The sequence below is a fragment of the Drosophila innubila genome (assembly GCF_004354385.1).
Source record: "Drosophila innubila isolate TH190305 chromosome 3R unlocalized genomic scaffold, UK_Dinn_1.0 2_E_3R, whole genome shotgun sequence".
NCBI classification, from domain to species: domain Eukaryota; kingdom Metazoa; phylum Arthropoda; class Insecta; order Diptera; family Drosophilidae; genus Drosophila; species Drosophila innubila.
The window spans coordinates 3,955,232-3,976,029 of record NW_022995380.1 but is presented as its reverse complement, the minus strand read 5'-3'; the positions used below and the strand labels follow the sequence as shown (position 1 = coordinate 3,976,029).

At 34.3% G+C, this 20,798-nt stretch overlaps 2 protein-coding genes across 5 annotated transcripts in view; both read right to left on the bottom strand.

Annotated features, from left to right (window-relative positions):
* Positions 1–14,058, bottom strand: part of LOC117792929 (peptidyl-prolyl cis-trans isomerase FKBP2) — an 18,488-nt gene extending 4,430 nt beyond the window's left edge. Inside the window, exons 1-3 of one of the 3 annotated variants that reach the window (XM_034633264.1) lie at positions 14,047–14,058; positions 9,887–9,895; positions 7,318–7,320 (exon numbers count right to left, since the gene is read on the bottom strand). The gene's annotated coding sequence lies outside the window, so the exon portion shown is untranslated. Of the gene's footprint in view, positions 1–1,790; positions 1,796–7,317; positions 7,321–7,528; positions 7,536–9,886; positions 9,896–14,046 lie in introns of those variants that run through there. The other 2 variants (XM_034633265.1, XM_034633263.1) reach the window with 2 other exon arrangements.
* LOC117792927 (mucin-5AC) overlaps positions 1–20,798 on the bottom strand; it is a 23,861-nt gene extending 3,063 nt beyond the window's left edge. For both annotated transcript variants that reach the window (XM_034633260.1, XM_034633261.1), the window contains exons 1-3: positions 20,426–20,798; positions 1,913–5,584; positions 800–896 (exon numbers count right to left, since the gene is read on the bottom strand). In XM_034633260.1, coding sequence (XP_034489151.1) covers positions 800–896; positions 1,913–5,295 — 3,480 coding nt within the window. In that variant the 5' untranslated portion in view covers positions 5,296–5,584; positions 20,426–20,798. The remainder of the gene's footprint in view (positions 1–799; positions 897–1,912; positions 5,585–20,425) is intronic.

The following is a 20,798-nucleotide window of genomic DNA, read 5'->3' as shown; positions in this document are numbered from 1 at the left end:
TCAATGCATTTTGGACATCGTCTGCAATCGCAAATAAGCTTTAATGCAGCCGACGCGTCGGCGTCACGCGTCAATGCTGACGCGCAATTGTTTGCTTTATTTAATTGTTTCGGGAATACCCTTAACATAACAAACGGCTTAAGTCTTTCTGCTATTTATTTGTCCTCTAATTACAATCCCCGAATCGAATTAACAATCAATCAATACATGTGATTCATATCATTTATCTTATTGTGATTGAATAATAGTGTAAATAAGATTGATAAAAACAAAAGTTGCATAGGCTAATTAATTTTGGTTTTCATTTAAAAGATTCATTTATTAAAACGGTCAATATTAATGGCATTCCCTGAATCGAAGTGCTTAATTGATTTAATTAGGACATTCACACTTTGTTTTAATCTCGCATAACTTTCCCCTATATTATTATTATTATTATAACACACACACTTGTTGTTGCTTTCATTATTTTTCGCAAAACAAAACTCATTTGCTTACAACAGGCAATGTAACTAAGAGGTTGAAATAATTTTCTTGGCACTTTGCCAATCTCATGGGCCATATAATTATTACCCCACCCCTTTCCAAGCTCACGTCATGCAAGGCTAGACGAAGTGGCAACACTAACTTGTACCGTTGTAAGATAAACACACACACACACACATAGAGCTTACGCCCACACACACACACACACTCATGTGGGAAAGCTACTTTGGAGGGCAGCGTTTATTTTGATTGTTATTTTCTGTTTCTGTTTCGGATGAGAGTCATGATGCGAGCAATCGTCCGTCTCACTTACCCGCACATAATTGGCATTAATGTATTCCGTTTTGTCATCATCTCCCTGTCGCTGCAGCACCACACGCGTCTCAGGAAGCGGAATTACGTTAGCGTAGCTGCGATTTCAAGTTTGAGGTTACGTTGAGTTACGATCCGAGATCACAGACATTTATTTCATTCATTGAAGTCGACGGCGTTAATCAGGAAGCGAGCCATGCAAAAAAAAAAACAAAGAGTTGAATCATGTTATTTCAAAATGCGTAATCTCTTTGAATAAAATGTATTCCACCTGTGCTCTAACTTTATTTCAAGGTTCATCAAAATGTGCTTACTTTCTCTTAAGATAAATTAACTGAAGAAATGCTGGGGACCGTGACGAGTATAAAATACAAATGATTTGTAGATTTTTTAAAAAAATAAATTTAAAAAAAGGTCTTCTTTTTTAATTTATTTAAGAAAAACAAATAGAAGCAAAAATAAATTTAAATTTGTTTGTATAAATTTAAAACTAAGAATAAATTATTTCATAAATAATAAAGCAACGATAATATACCATTATTTTGGGAATTCTTTTTGTTTAAAGATTTTTTATATTATATGTATATGTATAGATGTATTTAAATTTTCTATTATTGTAGATGGAGAAAATGAGCTATTTTAAAATACAATTTTTAATTGATACAATATTTCTTGTCTTTAATTTAGATCAAATTAGATTTAGTTATTATTTAATGATTCTTAAAATACATTTTATATTCCAATAATATTTTTTAGGCTTGATTTTATTCAATTTTATAGCTCTTGAAATTTCTTGATAAGTTGCGATAGGTATTTAACTTATCATCATTTGAATACTAAATGACAACTAATTTACTTGCTCATACAAGAATAAATTCTAGAGTATGATAAGAAGTGACTATTTTTAAGCACGTATTTGCAGCTAATCACACTTTTTACTTATTTTTTCATTATCTGGCATCTCTGTGATGATAGCTAACGAGTGTCATAACCCCAATTAATTTTTATTAATCCCAATGTCAGCAACCTTGAAAATTCTCAGGCTATGATGTCACATCTTATCTAAAGATCTAACTGAATATTCTCTCAATTCCCAAATTCTCTTGGTACTCACCGATTCTTATCCTCACATCCCGCGGGCACTTCATCGGCTCTTGCAATTATCTGCGGCACATCCCTGAACTCCTCAAAGATGCTCGATCGTCGCTCCAGAAACTTGCCCAACTCTGTGGCACTGACGAGATTGTGACGCAACGAGGGATCATCGAAGGCGGCATTGCCATAGGTGCGTTTGGAGGCGCGCAGATCGCGTCCTTTGCGTCGTACACTGCCCAAAACGGAGACATTGTCCAGGGAATAGGCATCCAGGCTGACGGGGCGACAACGCTGTCCATATGACATCTGCTTCTGTCGCTTGCGCATTAAATAGAGGAATGCCACCAGCAGGATGAGGGCTACGACTCCAATAACACTCACTGTTATCGCAATGATGACGTTAACATCGGTGCCCGTGTTGCCATGTGGTTGTTGCATGTGATCCATATGATCGGTGGGATGTGGGGGCATTAACATTGTGGTGGGTAAACCTAATGTCGCACCACTTGCTTCAGTGTTGCTTTCTATGGGCAGCATGTTGTTACTGTTAATGATGATGTGGTTGTTGTTGTTGTTGTTGTCGGTGGTGGTGGTGGAGCTGTAAATGGGCTCAGCTGTTGTTGTTGTTGTCGTTGTTGGTCTGGGTGTGGTTGTTGTTGTAGTAGTAGTAGTTGCTGTTGTTGTAGTGGTAGAGCTAGTGGTTGTGGTGGTGCTATCATCCAGCAAACTGATAAGCGGCTCCTCAGTGGTTGTTGTTCTTGGCGCACCTGTTGTTGTTGTGGATGTTGTTGTGGTGGTTGTTGTTGTTGTGTTCGCCATATTGGTTTTGGCTAGCAACGCTTCCTCTGTATCTGCATCTCGATCGTGATCAATTTGTTGTTGCTCATCTTCATCCTCATAAAACTCAGACTCACCCTTTGCAGCTGTTGATGTTATTGTGGTTGTTGTTGCTGCTGCTGCTGTTGTTGTTGTTAGCTTGCTTTCTTTCAGTGCAGCTGTTGTTTCTGTTGTTGGCACTATTTCAACTGCAATTGTTGTTGTTCTTATTGGCGCTGTTCCAGCTGTTTCACTTATATTATTCGTTTCCAGCGAAGTTTCATGCTCATTCAGTTTACTGTTAGCTTTCTCATCTGTTAACAGCGACGTTATTGTTGTTGTTGTTAGAATATTTGCAGTACTGTTATTATTGATTTCCAGCGTCGACTCACTGTTAGCAGCACTGTAATTGGGTTTCTCAGTGCTGCTTGTTGTTGTTGTTATCAATAAATTGTTGTTGACACTTGTAAACTCATTGTTATTGTTATTGTCTTTTGTCACATTTTTAACTGTAATTGTTTCTAAATTCACTTCATTGCTAATTTGGTTGATTTCCGTTGGCGTTGGCGTTGCCAAAGTTGTTGTACTCGCTGCTAATTGTTCATCAACCTTTGCGTGCAATATTTTCGGCGTCGACGTTGGCGTTGACGTCGTCGTCGTCGTAGTCGGTGTTGTGCTCACTTCGCCAGCTGTTCGCGTACTAACTGTTATTGGCTGACTCTCAGTTGCCGCCAGCGTCGTTTCGGTCGTTGAGACTGAGACTGAGACGTTGATGACGTCGGCTCTCTCGCTGCCGCTGTCGACGTCGTTGGCTTTATCGCCGTTTTCATTATTTTCATGTGCCGTCGCCTTCATTGCCATTTCATTCGTATTGGAATTGGGATTGGGGGTGGCGTTCAACGCACTTGGCATGCCCGTTGTTGTTGTTGTGGCTGTTGTTGTTATTGCTGGAATTACTGGCTCAGCTGTTGTCAGACTAGCAGGCGTTGTTGTTGTTGTTGTTGCAATAGTAGCAGCCTCTGTTGTAGTTACAGAATTTACTACTGTTACAGCGCCTTCAACTGCTTGTAAGCTGAGCTTTGAGAGCTCTGTTAATTCTGATTTAGCAGTTGCATTCACTGTTTCTATTGATTCCACCTTCTCTTCTGTTTCTGTTAACTCTGGCTTTGCTTTTGTTAAATCTGTTAATGCATCTGTTGAGGCTTCTGTTGTTGGTGTGGGTGCCTGCTCATCATCCTGTAGCTTAACAGCTGCGCTCACCATATTTAACATATTGCTCTCTTCGCTCTTATTTACAGTGCTGTCAGTTACAGCATTGCTGGCAGATGTTTCCATTGCATCCAATTTCAATGTTGTCGCTTGTGTAGCAGCCTCAGTGGCATCTAGTGTGGTGCTCATCATTGCCTCTGTGCGATTTTCCTGACTCGTTTGCATCATCATAATCTGTTGCCAATCCAATAGATTTTTTTCCTTATGCTGCATCGTTTGGTTTTTATCCTGATGCGTCTCAATATCGTTGTTTAGCTCTGTGCCTTTGACAGTCTGTGGCAATGTGGTTGTTGTTGTTGTTGTTGTGGATGGCACCATTTTCATGGCCGCCAGACTCCACACCTCTGCTGCATTGGGCAGCGTCAGCTGTTGTGCATTTGTCGAATTATCGCTGATGAATTTCGCACGCTTCTCAGGTTGCGGATGCAGCTGCTCCTCTTCGATGGCATTCTCATGCGACTCTCTCGGCGTGACCGTTACGCCGGCATGCAACAGTGCTGCCAGCAGCTGTGGTGTATGTGTTGTTGTTGTATGTGTCGTAGTTGTTGTTGTCATTGGAAGTGGTCGAAGCTTCATGGGCGTTACAGGCGAAACGAACGTAAAGCTTTCAGTGCTGCTGGCAAATTGCATGGAACGTGCATGATCCTCAGAGCGTTGAGTGGATGCTAAGCTCGCTTTCGTTGTTGTTGCTGCTGCTGTTGTTGTTGTTGTTGTATCTTTTATTGCTTCTGTGGTGCTGCTAGTGGTTGTTGTTGATGCTGTTGTCAGCTCCAATTCCATTTGTTGTTGTTGCTCCTGAGCATCTGCAGTTATTGTTAAATTAGTTATTACAAGCTTTGAATCCTCCGAAAACTTTAACGGTTCCACAGTTTCCAGCTTAAGCTGTGCTGTTGTTGTATGCTCATGCTCTTGCTTCTCTTCTGCATGCGATTGAATAGCATCCACAAGCTTAATGGCATCCACATTTGCTGGCACTGTGGAAATTACAGTGGAGTTCATTGCAAGCTTAGCCGTCTCTGTTGTTGTGGATGTTGTGGAAGTCAATTCTTCTTGCTCTGCTCTCTTTAGGTTGTCATTGTAGATAGTTGTTGTTGTTGTATCCGATCCGTTGACACTTTCGCTGTTGAGCTTAACAATGTCAGGGTCAGTTGCAGAGGCAACAACGACTGCCACGCCCATATCCCCATTGGGCGTTTCTCTTTTTGCAATAACACGTGCCTGCGTCGATGTCGTTGCCCAAAACAACAGCAGACAGAGGCCCAATGCCCAGTGGAAAGACAGATAGCAATTGGCGAGGCGCATAATGCCGACTATCATCCTCTCGCTCGCTCTCGAACAGATTCTTCGATTCGCTGCGCTTCAAAATTGTTGCTGCAATTTGCGTGCTTTGTTTTTTTTTTTGCTACTACAGTTGTTGTTATTTTTCTTCTTCTTCTTCTCTTATTGCTTCTGCTGGGCTTAAAGCTTTAGTTACACTTGTTGTTGCTGCTATTTGTTATGTGCCCATTTTAAGCCTTAGATTGTTGTTGCTTTTTCAATATTTTTCAAATTTTTTGTTTTCGCTTCACGTTTCCTCACGTTGCCATTTTGGTTTTAAAAGCGAGACCTGCAAAAGGCATAGAGAGACAAATAATTGAATTAACAACTTGTTTTAAAAAAATAGAAAAATATAAATATATAACAATTAATAAAATTACTGTAAATTACAGTTGGTATTTCAATGTATTTAAGGTCCGAAATATGCAGGCCAGGAACGTTCAACTATTCCAAAGAAAGTGAACAAAAAGAAACAAAAAAAAACAACAAAACAAATAATTTCCCACAACGCAGCGATAACAATTTCCAAATAATTGTTGAAACACGTTCAAAAGGTGCCTGAAATACATTTTAATTAACGTTGAGTTCAAGGTTAAAAAAGTTCTTAATAATATCAGAGAGTTGGGGAAGAATCGAAAAGGAAAGTGGAAATAATGAGACCATAAAACTTATTAAGTTTTCTTGAGAATTGTGTCAAGTACAGAGGACTATTTTTAGACATTTGTTAATGGAGCAAGTGAATATTAGGTTTACTATATATGTATTTAATTTCATTGAGTTTGCAGTTAAAGACAGCTTAGTTTATTGACAATTTGTCAAGCTTTAAGAATTCAAGTGTTCCAAGAGTTTATATCATTTTTAAAAGTTGCTTACTTTTAGCCATTTCCTTATACTGAGCTATTGTTGATTTAACCATCATTAATATTAGCATTTATTATAGTTGAAACACTTTCCTTGACAAGATCGCAAACGCCAAACAAAATTGAAAAAACTAAAGTTCAATGAACTCTGGGTTAGGCTAAAAGAAAACCTTCACATTGCAACAAAAATATATTCAAACTCGAGCAATTGATGAATTGAAATGAAGTGTTAGGGTTCATTCAACTGCAGCTCACGCCATTTGCAATTCGAAATGGGCCAGAACCCCAGCAAAGTTCATCAAAGTTTCATGTGGAGCAATCATAACTACTCCAACATAGTATGTTTATGTGTTTGTGTATATGAGGTATATGAGGCATCAGCTTTGGGGCTGTTTTCATTCAATATTCAACATTCAACATTCACCATGGTTATTGTAACTTTGTTATCTACCGATTCAACCCGATGTCATGTCAATGTTGCATGCAACGGCTGTCAAAGGGAGGGTTAACCAAATGGCCTAAACGTATGGCAATTAAAGTTAAAAGCACCTGCCGAACAGTGGTGCAATGCTGATGAAAATGTCACACTAATAAGACTACATATTTGAAAAGTATTAAAGTAGGCTTTTAAAATTTACAAACATAATATCAATTCACTCGACTCCTTGTTTATATTTTAAATATATAATATTTACATTTAATCGCATTTAATGAATGTTTTTATTTATCATTAATTCAATTTTCATAGGTGTGGGAATCAGTGTGCCCTAATGCAACAGCCAGGTGTGGTTTGAGCTGAGGTGTGACTAAGGGTAATATTTAAGGGAGTTTCGGGCCACACTTGGGACATCCAAGAACGAACATTTCAATACAGTAAGGCGTTGTTAAATCTACAAAAATAATTGAAAATTCCACAGCACAGTAGCTCATATAAAAACTATTCGCATAAATACTGAAAATGTGTTTGCTGACTAATTCGCTAAGAAATCACAACAAAAAACCAGCTACACTTTGATAAGATTTGTTTGGTTAAAAAAAAAACAACAACACCAATCTCAGCAAAGTATTTTGTAACATTTTGTGTGGTTGTATTCATTCTGAATGTCAACGTTGCCGCTGATAAGAAATAAACGCTAAGGTAACCTGCACTGTACCCGTGCACCCCCTTCACCCAGTCAACAGGTTTACCTGTCCAGTAGCCGGACAAGGTGAGAGATTGTGACTGCGATTGCTTGAGAGCCAAGAATTTCCATATCAAAAGGGCAAACTTGTGACAAACTGTGAAAAGTCAAGTCATATGTGTATATAATTTAATGGAAGAATATAATTGAAATTTTATGAAAATAAATAAAAATACGTCTACACCTACAAACCCCATTATTTAATAAATTACAAAGAATTTTTTTTCGTTAATTTTATCAAGAAAAAATTAGAAAACAATTATTTACATTTTAAAATATATTTAATAAACAAAGACAATCTGGATTCAAATTATTATACAAAAACAAAAAATTCTTTTGCCGAACATTTTTTAAATTTCATATAAAGATAAAATAACATATTGTTCAATTCAAGAAAAAATTATATAACAGCCATTAATATTTTAATAAATTTAGAAAATATGAATGTTTTTTCTCTATGATCAATTTTTAAATCTCTTAATATGAGCGTAATTAAAGTTTACAAATTAGTGACCGCAGTCACCACAATATTGTTTATTGGGTTATGCGTTGTTATGACGATGATTCGGAGGCCCAGTTAAACATCGCCATGAAAACGTTGCATACTTTTAGGCTGATTAATAAAATGTTAACAAGTCAAAAGTACATGGTAAATATATAGACTATAACTATCATATTAATATATCAATCTACTGCAATTGTAATCAAAGTACTTAGAATAATAGTGGATGATTTAAGCCATCTTGCAACATTACAACAACTGAATCATTACGTAGATACAATTACGACATAATACCCAAAACATGGTAAACTGTAACAAACAAAAGAGGGGTGGGAAACGAGAAGAGTCTGTTTGCAATTTGAACCCTACACTTAACCCAAATGAAAACAAGTACCGGGTCTGGTGCAGAAACGTGACTCTTTAAAACAACGGCAAGTGCAGACATCTCCACACACAAAACAAGGTAGAAGAAACGATCATGGCAAACACTGAAGAAATCAAAGAAAGCAAACTTTAGAGAAGATTCATTTCCGCTTGAGCGGCAAGGCGCTGAAGATGAACGAATGACTTAGAATCTGCAAAATTCTTCAGCTACTTCAGATTCAGATTCGTATTGCGAGACTTCAGTTAATAATAACAATGATGACGACAACTACAACAACGCGGATGATCGTTACGCGGAATGATAAACCAGTTTTTGCAGCCCAGTAATGCTGCTGGATAAAGGAGATCGATCTTTTAGTCTATCAGTTGAAATTGATTTACAATTAAAATGATTTCACCTCCATTGTGATACGATGGAATATGTATGGGGAAATTTGTTGTTTTAAGCTCTAATGAGCGACTAATGATCTTTAGAGATTGCAATCAATGTGCAAGCCTGCATTTTTGATTGATGAACAGAATTATCATTGATCTACGCATTGTCAACTACTTGATCTGTAAGATCTGCAACTTAAAAATTACTTTTAACTCGATAAATTTTTGTTAGATGAACAGAATACCAATAATAGCGATGATCAGATTTCAACAAATTCTTTATCAGCTGACCTGTAAGATCTTCTACAATTAGTTAAGTTGAAAGATCATGTCATCTCAATATAATTTTTAAACACACCAATGATGTACAGAATGTCAATATTTTGAATTTAAAGATAAAAGGTAACTTTAAACTCGACAATCATTGATCTACAAATTGTTATTTGGCTGAAGTGAAGGATCTTCTTTATCTTCAATTGAAAGATCATTTTAATTCTCTTATATCTGTCTAGATTTTTATTTTTTGTAATTTATGTCTTAAGATTGTCAACAAGTTGAGCTGTAAGATCATCTTCAATTTCGAAGCATGCAATTAGTTGTTATCTTTAGCCTTAATTGAAGTATTTCTCTTTCGACTAATCACCACAATTGACGAACCAAATCTTAAGTTAACCTAAATTTCTATGCACGCAATTCATTAGCCTTTTCTTGGCAGTTTTCTAAAGAATGTAGAGAATAGAACAGTTAGGCTAGTTAATCATAGATCTAAGAGTCACTTTTGTATAATTGTTGAGTACGCGTATTTTATTCAGTTCTACAGATACTCGTACTTAAATGTTAATAAATACCAAGACTTAAATATTTCTCTCATTTTTTTTGTTTAACACTGAAATCAACCAAGTGTAATGAGGAGCATGATGCGTTATAGCGGATACCGGGCGTTAATTATTGTATAAGGCTGGGCCATCGTGTTGTTTGGGATTGTAATTCACAGTACGCTGGCTAAAAGTATGTATCTTTAACTGTTTGTCGTAATTATCTATGTCGAAATGTGGAATTAATTGCTTGCAAAATGTTGACAGTTGCACGACTTCGTGACAAGTCGCGATGTAGGTGGATATCCGAAAGGTCTTCGAGATGCAAATAAAATTTAGCCAGTTCAGAAGTCGAAGTGCTTTAATGGGAAATCCCTACAAAATTCGCTCAGATTTTAAAGACTCAAGACTTGAGATCATGTATTGAAACTTCTGAGCACGGAATTCTTTTCTAAATTATAAACATTCCATTACAATTAATTACTGGTGAAGCTTGCCTAAATAAAAATAAAATCTAAATCAGCTTTAAGCTCTTTGCTCTCGACTTTACCTTATTTTTTCTTAAACTTATTCACAACTTGCATGTCTTCAGCTCTTTCTGACCTCAAATCGCTATTCATTCATTTGCGAATGACTCATTTACATGACATTTGCTTATATCACTAATTTTGAGAGGGAAATCAATGCCTGAAACGCAGACCCAATAATATCATAACATGTCTGTCACCCCTTGGGTGCAACTTTCAACGTAATTAAAATAGAAATCAAAATAAAAATCAAAACCAAGTTTGCTCTGCGAAAAAAACTATAACCAAATATACATCAATGTTGACCTTGTTGCCCTGCCAAAGCGTTTATTGAACCAGGCAGCGCGACGCCTCCAAAATAAATGGTCAGTTTTTTCTCCTTTTATTGTTTAGCTATTATTATTATTTTTATCGGCTGTTGTTGTTGTTTTGTGGATATCGAGAGCGCTAATGAACATACATACAACAACTATGGTTTTGGATACATTTATAAATATTTAGAGTTCGTTTTAATAATGACGTCGTCATGCACTTGAAACGTTTTATGTTAAAAGACAGACAATAATGATCATAATAATGAAAATAGCAATTAAAATTTCATGCCTTTCATGTGCTTTCCAGATATTTGGCCAAAATTTGCAAACGGAAGCATAAATAATGACAAATTCTTAGAAATTGCAATTATTTCTATTCAGATTTGTATTAGAATTTTCACTATCCACAATTTTCAATTAAGTCAATCCAGAGATTTGGATACACTTTGCACTGTCATAATACCACTCAATTAGAATTAGTTTAAGCATTAGCATTAGAATTAGCATTAACATTAGATTATAGAAATAATTAGCATTAGAATTTACATTGACATTAATCTCTGTATTTGCATAATTATAAGCAATAGCTTCACAATTGGCGTAAGTATTATCATTCGCATTAGCATTAACATTAGTATTAGTATAAATATTACAATAATAGTTACCACACTTTATAAGCTACTCAGACAACACAAAAAGATCTTGCCCAATTACAGTGCCTCGATATTAATTATAATAAATTGAATTTGTAACATGATGATTTATTGACATCAACCATAAACCACTCTAGTTCCAATTACTTACAAAGCTCATGATGAAATCAAGCCATACAAAGCGAATTCATAAGAGGCTTAGCTTGGCCTCAACTATCCAATGATTACAAATGGTTCCACAACAAAAGCCAAGCCAATTTGTCCATTCCATGTGCTATATGTACCTATATATACATATTTATTTATAAATTGTTTATGCGACTTGTGTCCACTTAATGTGCTTGGGTACTTATAAAAAAAATTGACAAATGTGTCGCGTTTCAGCCCCCAATAAACTGAGGTGAGACTGTACCACAAAAATATGAACGAGTTCGTTGTGAATGGTAACTGAAGAAAAATATAATGAAATATATAGAGAATGTTTTGTTTATTAAGAAAGAGGGGAACAGTGAGACCGTACAAATGATTTAAACGAGTTCGTTGTGAATGTCAATTAACCCAAATATGAAACGCAATTACCACAGACATAGACAAAGAGATATATAGAGAGAGAGATAGAGATAACCAGAATATATTCCACACTACATGGTAATCATAAATTGCAATATTTGACTAATTGTCCAACTGCATTAGAGGCAATTATGCAGCTGACGAGCACATTAAGCGCCTAAATGAATTAATGTCGTGCGGTTTATCTCTTGCATAAATCTACAACCGATTGTCATTATAATAATTGCATAGACACACACAAGCATATATAGAATAAACCAAGATACGAATTTGAATGCATTTGGGGCAAAACTAAAGTTGATTTACTGCCAAATTGGGCACGCGACTTGTCAAATGGAAATATTCAGTTGTAGTTTATATATGGGCAGGGGACAGGCCTAAATTATAGATAGCCTGACCAAGATTTATATCTATGTTGGGCTAATAAAATGTCTATAGTCTTACTGGACGTATTAAAAGCTGATTCTAGGGGTAGTTTTATGCAACATGGATATTGCTCCACAAAACAAGGGAAAGTAATATTCAATGCGCTTTTAACTTTTTATCAAGATTCTGAAAAAATTTTCTAAACCAAAGATTAACTGTAGAGTTTATTTTAATTTGTATTTTACAAAATTTTAAATAAGAGTTATTTCTTAAATTTTTTAATCCAAAATAAAAGCTAAACTTTTTTTATATTTTCAAATGCTTAGGATCTTGTGAATTTCTTTTTTTTTTAATCAAAATGTACATTTTTTTCAAATAACTTTGAATTATTTATAGATACTACACTTTACAGTTACTTACTTTATATAATTAGATAATAATTTGTTGCTCCAAATATGCGATTATTGTTTATTATAAAAAACAGCCTTGTCAGCGACTTGACATATTCAATCAAACTGAAGGACAAGACTTCAATCAACAATCACTTGCACTTACACACACCTACACACAAAGCTATGATTGTTGTTGTTGTTGTTGCAACAATTACCACTTGTTGCATACAGATTGAAGGGGCGACTAATAGGAAAATCTCTACCCTTTTTACGTGGCCAATTTGAATGTCACGAAATTGAAAAGCGTTAACAAAAATTGGGGCTACCGTCGTGTCTGGCTAAAATAAAACAACAACAGAAATAACAAGATAAATTTCCATTGGATTGTTATTGTTGCTGGACACAATTGCACGTGCATTGCTGTTGTTGTTTTTAGCTCTTTTTTTTTTGTTTGGGGTTTTTCGCTTTTAGTTACGAGCATAAAAAAGAGTTACAGCCATGACGCTGCCGCTCGTCGCAATCCGCAGTGTGAACCAAATTGAGGTTATTCCACAACCACAAAAAAGCCAACAACCAGATGAGTTAACAATTCCAAGTGTGTCTGTGTCTGTTTGTGTGTGAGACTGTAGTGTTTGTGTGTGTGTGTGTGTGCATTAGAGTAGAGTATGCTGTGACTCATGTGAGTTCATTCATTGTCGCCGTGTCAGCTTAAAAGCCTCGCGGGCACTCGCATAGTTCACAGCAAATTACGAGTTAAGTAATGCACTCTGGTTATGCGGGATTTATTGCTAACACGGCAGCAAATAAGTTCACTATATAGTTGATTGAACTGCTCAAAATATTCTACTGAAATTATTATCTGTCCATGATAATACACATGTTTTTACCTTTCTTTCCCTCGTCTTTGTAAACATTTTTGAAAGGAATGTTAGTCATTTATTTTATTTTCATTAAATGTTTAAATTAAGAATGAGGTTTTTCTCTCAAAATTATTCACATATTTTATTTTAATTAAATGTTTAAAGAAAGGATATAAAAGGAAGTACATAATCATTTATTTATGTTATTTAAATTATGAATAACGTTTCACTTTGCCTCTTTCTTTGAAACTAACTTTAAAGTCATATTACTTGTCACATTATTATTCGAATCTCGTTTCAAAATGATTTACGCTCAGTAAGGTAAATAATTTATGAGTCAACGATCTGCGCATTTTATATTTCAGTTTTACTTTTTTCATGTTTTTTCTTTAAACAACCAAATTGACAGATTTTGAACAAGGTAAATTCTACCATATTCCAAGTATTAATCGGCTAGTATTAGGGCTACAATACTGGAACTAAACCAGCTATAGATTGGATAGAGCTATTTGTTATAAGTTATAACATATAATAAGTTGAACCTACAACTTCTGGAAAATGATAAAAAAATTTGTATTGTCTAGTTCACGATAAACACGTAATATAATTGCATACAGAAGTATCTTTTAGATACTTGCAAGTAACACTTGCAAACAACTAGAAAAAGCAGCTATTATTAGGTATACAAATTGTTCTTAAGATATAAAAATACGATACGAAATATGATAAAAATACCCTGTTATTATAGAAAATGCTATAAGTAGTGTTACCTTTTATCATAACTATATAAAAGAATATCAAGTAATTAACGAAAATTCTATAAGTCATTTCACAACTTTTCAATTGGGATATCAACTAAAAAAATCTGTAATGTTATTGAATATATTTTTTTCCGTAATAATTGTTGTGGTTGCTGTTAAATGAAAGAAAAAGTTGGCACCTAGAGCAGCACTTTTACTTTTCACCTGAGCGTGGCAATCTGATAGAAACATTTTCATGGGTAATTTTCACAGCAAGAGTAACAGCCACATCATCTACAGCTGTAGATGTGGCAGCCACATGCGGCAGCTGTAACAGTTGACAGACAAGTTTTCCCTGAGTTAGCTACCATTTAAATGTGTTAATGATCGACTACCGACTGAAGGGGCAGGTGAAGAGAGCAGTGTATCAACTTGCTGCAGATTATGTGGGCGGTAGCTTTGGACAGTTGAATGTGCATTATATAATTAAATACTCTGTAAGACTTTCCATTTGCGTGATCCGCTCGATTGGGAGATTTCTCCCACGTCAACAGAAAAAATACAAAAAAAAAGGTCAATAATTTTTTTATATCATCTTCTTTATTTTTTTTTTTTGGCACCTCTTCTGTCGATTAATGTATTATTATTCAAATATTTTTTTTTGTCGCTTACAAATTTTCCCAGTTTCAATTTTTTCACATGAAACAGAAATTTGTAGATTACAATATAGAAAATATACAAAAAAGAATATCCTATCTATTAACGACGACTAGTTTATACCCTTACAAATTTGGTAAATTATTCTTTTCTCAATTTACAAATGATACATATTTCAAATTTCTAAAGGTTGATAGTAAAGCATTTTGATCTGTCTGAATTTAATCTAAGAATATATGATTATAATATTTACAAAATTATTTTCTGACAGAACTGTAATTCCCTTTTATAGTGTATTGAAATAGACAATGACTTATCGAATGTATCGTTATTCATCTTTTTCTCTTTCTTAATTTTTCGTCTTTTTTTAGGTCAACTTTATTTCAGTTCTCTTTTTTCTTTGTGGCTTCACACGCAAATTTGTCATTGCCATCGACATTGTTAATTAAAGATACCCAGATATCATTATATCTACTCCTATATAATCTTCTCTTCTCTTTATCTGATAGTTATACCGAGTTCAAGGTTTTTGCAGTTAATTGATTAGCAAAACAGTGATAATTTTAAGCTTAAATAAGTTTCAGAGGTATGTCCTATAAAAAATTACTGATTTTTTTCTTTTGCAAAATTTGTTGAAGGTCGTAACGAAGATAAAGATTCCTAAAAATATGCACTATAATCTATTACAAGTGACGTAAAGGCTCTCAAGCGAACTTAATTTATAATCTACTCAATTTGTGCAGTATTCACTTATTTTTCCCATATCATTATCTGAAATCGCATTATACCTGAGGTTCTTCACAGTCACAACACGTGCATCCATTTTGCATAGATAATTATATTCAACATCAGCTGTAGCTAATTGAATTTATTATAAACTATGTAAATGTACTTGAAATCTGAGTCTAGAGATATTCTTTCAATGTTTTTTTTAATGATTTGTTTATTGTTTATGGGTTTTTGTTTGCCCTTTTGGCTGCAAAATTCCCCGAATTTAACATTCAAAATTCCCTAGAAATTCTCACTGTAGTCACGAGGAAAAAACTAGTTTTGTTTGCTAGAAAAACGGGCTAGGCTGCAAAACCAGGCTCGCCGTGGGGCAAAACCCACTCAGACACTCAGAATTTATTATGCATATACGATTATTAAAAATATTTATATGTACATATATATATTATATTATATATGCCAAACTTATCACATTTATACAACTTTTTTACGTTTCCCGAGAGTATTTGCAATTGCGACTCGAGTCTGATAGGATCTTGTATATTATTCATACAAATAATGTAACTAAGCCCGAAAATGCAAATTAGATTGTTAATTAATTATTGTTTGCGACGTAGAAAGAGGAAGAGACTACAAAGTTGACTATATAAATTTTAGATTAATATGAACTATTAGAGTGAGTTGTGATGGGAAAAGTGAACGAAAAATATATATGCAAATGGGCTCACGGAAATTTTAACATTAAATACGGCTTGTCAGCAAAGATAAACTTAAATGATAGATTAAATAGAGCATAAAGAACGATATTTTTAGATGTTAAGGGATCCACAAGTTCATTTTAAGAGCAAGACGAGAGTAAAGAGAAATGAAGGAGTAAAGAGAATCTCCCTGTCTTGACTTCAGAGAGAAAGTGTGTAAATATAGTTATTTACTATCAGTATTATATTTAAAGATTGTACTTAGGGATCAACGAATTAAAAAGCCAAATAAAAACATTTAAAAACACAAGCAAGCGAACTAAGTTGAACCTGAATAATTGCTAATTTAAATAAATACTTAAGTTGGTCTAAGAAATTGCCAATGGAATAAGATAGTTTGCGTATCTCGCAGATAAGTGGAGAGAAACAGAATGTGGTATCTTTGAAGCCAGTTGAGTTCAAGTGGAATAAACAAACAAAGAGCAAATGCAGAATTTGTAAGTATGGTTGCCCTCAATGGCCCCCGATGTGAAAGGTAAACAAAAAGAGTTTTTATAAATGCATTTCATGCCCACATTTGTGGCTAAATACGCAGAAAGCGACATGTGTGCCTTATGGAGAAGGTAAACATTCGAGTGAGCTCGAGGTGGCTTTTAGGCCATTTGGGCCAACTACCAACTAAATAAACTAGTTCACATTTGGCCGTAGGCAAACGACTTCCTTTCGACTAGGCCAGGGGGCCAGGGACATGGGCCACAATGAAACGGTTCATAGTTCAGGGCCGAAACAACTCAAGTTGTAACTCACGAAACGCGTCGTAATTCAATTAAGTTCAATCAGTGCTCAAAGTGTTTGTCGAATTAGTGTAAATGCATCCAACAAATGCTGGAATTGAATTTAATTCAAGCATTGTTTACAATAAAACACCCTGTAACGAGGGCTGTTCAACGAGTTCTTATTTTTGCTGAAGAGCCCTCTTAAATAAGAATGAGAAGATTGACAAAATCTATTTATCGAAAAAATAATTTAAAGAATTAAATAGATCGATTTTTTAGGCCTGAAATGTATTTTCTTTGTTGAAAATTCAAGCACTTTATTCGAAATGCTCTTAAGGCATATAAATAATACGAAAGAATTATAAGAAACGTAACAGAAGCTGTGAAAATAAATTGACCACAGTTTCTTGTCTCCCTTTTAATAAATATAGTCATAAGTCGCTTCCTAGTCCAAGTTAAAGTTAAACGTTCGTTGACATTATTAAGCTACGTTTGTCAACAAAATAATTCAATTAAGTATTGAAGATGTGTGGGAAGAGAGCAGCTCAAAAGGGGCAAGATACAAACTCAAAGACTTAATTCAATAAGTTCACTTTGACTTCAATTTAAATTAGTCAGCCCCATAAGTAATGCCAAGTTAGATCCATTTTACGGTTCAATTTAAGTTGCCGTAAAAGTTCAAGTACTTTTATTGTTGTTGTAAGCTTGATAAAAAAAACAATGTTCAAGTTGCATTTTCCATTCGAAGATTGCAAAATGCAAACCGCAAAATGTTTTGTAAGAAAAAACCGAATGAAAGACAGTAAAAAACAAAGAAGATGAAACAACATAAAGAACCAGAAATGACAACGAAAACAGCATAGGTCAGGTCTCTGGGTCTGCAGGGCAACCTTAATTCATGTGTCTCTCTGTGGGGCAATCACCGAAGCTGTGCAACGTCCAAACGCCCACAGATTTGCATATAGTCTTAATGACGTCGAATCGGAGGTTGAGTTTGAGTCATCAACTCGTTTCTTCACAGTCTCGTTTAAGACGGGAACTCAAGAATACGAAACTTTAATGGAAACTTATTGCTGACTTCCATATATGCCTGAATCCAATATAATTAAACATAATTATAGATGCATTTTTCAATATTTATTATAATAATATTTTTAAGAAAAACTTTAAGACAGAAATTAAATTAAAATTAAATCTTAATTCAATTTGTTTTTTTTGCCTGAATCCAATATAATTAAACATAATTATAGATTCATTTTTAAATATTTATTTTAATAATATTTTGGGAATATAAAAAGAAAAACTAAATCTTAAATATATAAAATCGGAGAACACAGTACAAAAACTTTGTAGCTCAAAAAAGGTTATTAGAAGAATGCATTTTTTCGAAGAAAAATTTCAATATATCTTAAATTATTTTTCTCTTTTCAAGATTCAGTAAAATAATAAGGTATTCCAAGTTATAAACGTCATCAAAAGATAAACATTGTAGTTTTTAAATCTTCATAATATTCTTTGTACTATCATCCAGAAACAAGACTTGGCAAACCTTTTAATAATAATATCCACAAACCAAAAAAAAAAAAAAAACAATGGCAAACGGCAAACTGAAACTATGCGCATAAGCAATGAGTATTTGGATTCGTAACCAGGGTCTACCGTACTATTCGTATTTATATTCGTATTCTATAACAGTCATACGAGTGTGTGTCGTATCATTATCTCATAATTAACAATGCGAATGTTGCCGTTGTGTTTCATTGTTTATGTTTAGTTGTTACTGAACGTCTATGGAAATATTACTCAATCTCTTTAGATGGGTCACGTAGAGATTGAGACTGTCAAAAGCGAGTCCCAAAAGTGCTGAACGTGACTCACAGATGATGCGGGTCTGGCTTTATCTTCAGCCAAGACTCTGACCCCAAACTGACCATGCAAACATTGAAATAATCAAATCATCAACCAATAGCTACCATCTAATGTTTGTGGCGCCCAATGTAAGTATGTATAACCGGTTTTAAAACGCGTTCTCGACTTGGAATAACATTCCATGGAAGGCAACATTGGTTTTGGGTTTGGGTTGGGCTTAGGTTTTCCAGCTTACTTCTCTTGTATTTCATCATCATCGACGTTGGCGGTTGGCTCATTTGGCATTCAAAATGTATTCCCCATTATCAGCGATTTTTGCAGATGCATTATGCATTTCTACTTTGCTCTTTGTTGTTTTTCTACCTCTAATTAAAAAAATGAAGAAAAAAATAATGGTTGAATGCATCATGATGTGTGGCAGGGTCTAAGTTTCAGTCACAGTCACAGTCTCAGTTTCAGACCCAGAGTCAGTCTCAGACCTTCGCTTGGCTTTTCGATTTTGCATAGATTCGCGCCGGAGTTATAGACGTCGACGCCGTCTCAGCCAAGTTTTAAATGCAGCTCTTAACACAAGTTAAGGCTTTTGTTTTACGACCTTCCCGCTCGTTAACATAGTCAGCCAGTCAGTCTGCCAGACAGACTGTCAGGCAGACAGTCGGTGACTGTAGAAACTCGAATTAGCTACAGTTTGAGCTGCTTCAGAATGCACAGTGTGTCGGGTATATGAAAGAACTGCAACAAAGCAGTTTTAAAACAGAGCTCTGTTAAACATTTATAAAATTTAACAAATGAAGAGACTTATATTTAAATTTAATGTGAATCAATATACTGAATATATACTGTAAAAAACTCTGATAAATTAAATTCTTTACTGTTTAATATTTTACGAAAAATTTATATTTTCATTACATTAGATTTTAGATTTTGGAGACTATCAATTCTGCCATTATTTAAATAGCCATTTATTTTAATTAAAAGAATCCAATATCTTGACTCAATATTATTTGTGCGTTTTTTGTGGCATGAAAGCGAATATAATTATAAACTGTTTGTAGAATATTATACATAATTGTAACTGTAAAGATTGATGATGAATGATTGATGAATGATTAATAATAAATAAATATAGCTCAACATTAATTTAAAGTATATAAATTAAAGAACAATCATATTCTTTCACATTCATTTTACAATAACAATAAAATAATTAGGAATACAGACAGAAATAATGTCATGACATTGAAATAAATAAAACAAATATTGAAAAAATTATTTCAATCAAATACTTAAATTAACGGTTATTGCAATTACCTAACCTAAACATTTGTTACCCCAAGCATGTCAAAAATAGCAGAAAATAAATGACAAATAAATAACGAACAGCATTTTCCACGTATTGCCATATTGCAAAAACAAAACCACAATAACAATTATGGCTTTAAGTATATAAATAAATAATTGCTTTGTGCGATATTCTCAACATGGAAAACAATTCGAAGACAGCGGTGATTTCGACATGTGCGAAAATATGGTGAAAAAAGTGCTAAAAACAGCAACAAATAAAAGCAACGCATAAAACCTAAATCTAAATTATAACAAAAGCACTGAGAAAATATAGAAGGTGTAATTAAATAAACACCACAACAAAAGTTGAAAAAAAAGACAACAACAAAAACAACAACGAGCAAAATGACAACAACTAACGAATGATGTTGAAAGTCGTTTTGCAAGTTTGAGCTTAGCTTGAAACTGGACAGCGAACAAAAGATCAAGAGAGAGAAAGAGAGAGGCGGTCGCGGCAGCAGCCAAAGCTCTACTTGACGTCGACTGCGCTGCTTTTAGAACACCCTGGGGAGACTTACCAAAATAAGTTTTGCTGTTATTGTTATTATTATTGTTGTTGTTGTTGTTGTTGTCGCAGTAGTCAACTCCACTTTTGTTAATGATATTTTTTGTTAATTGTATGCGAGCACTTAAGCAACAACATTATTATTTGTGAATCTATTTATTTTTCACTCAGCTGCGACTGCGCTGCTTCCGCCTTCAGCTGCTGCTCTGCCGTCTGGGCAGCAACAACAAAATGTTAAAAATGAATATAATTTTTATATATTTCACACTTTCTTTATAATTAGCACAATTAATTGAATGATTTCTTTTAAAAGCAATCAATAATAAGAAAATTCCATTAATTAGCAATTAACTGGAATTTCAAATAACACACAAACACATATACAT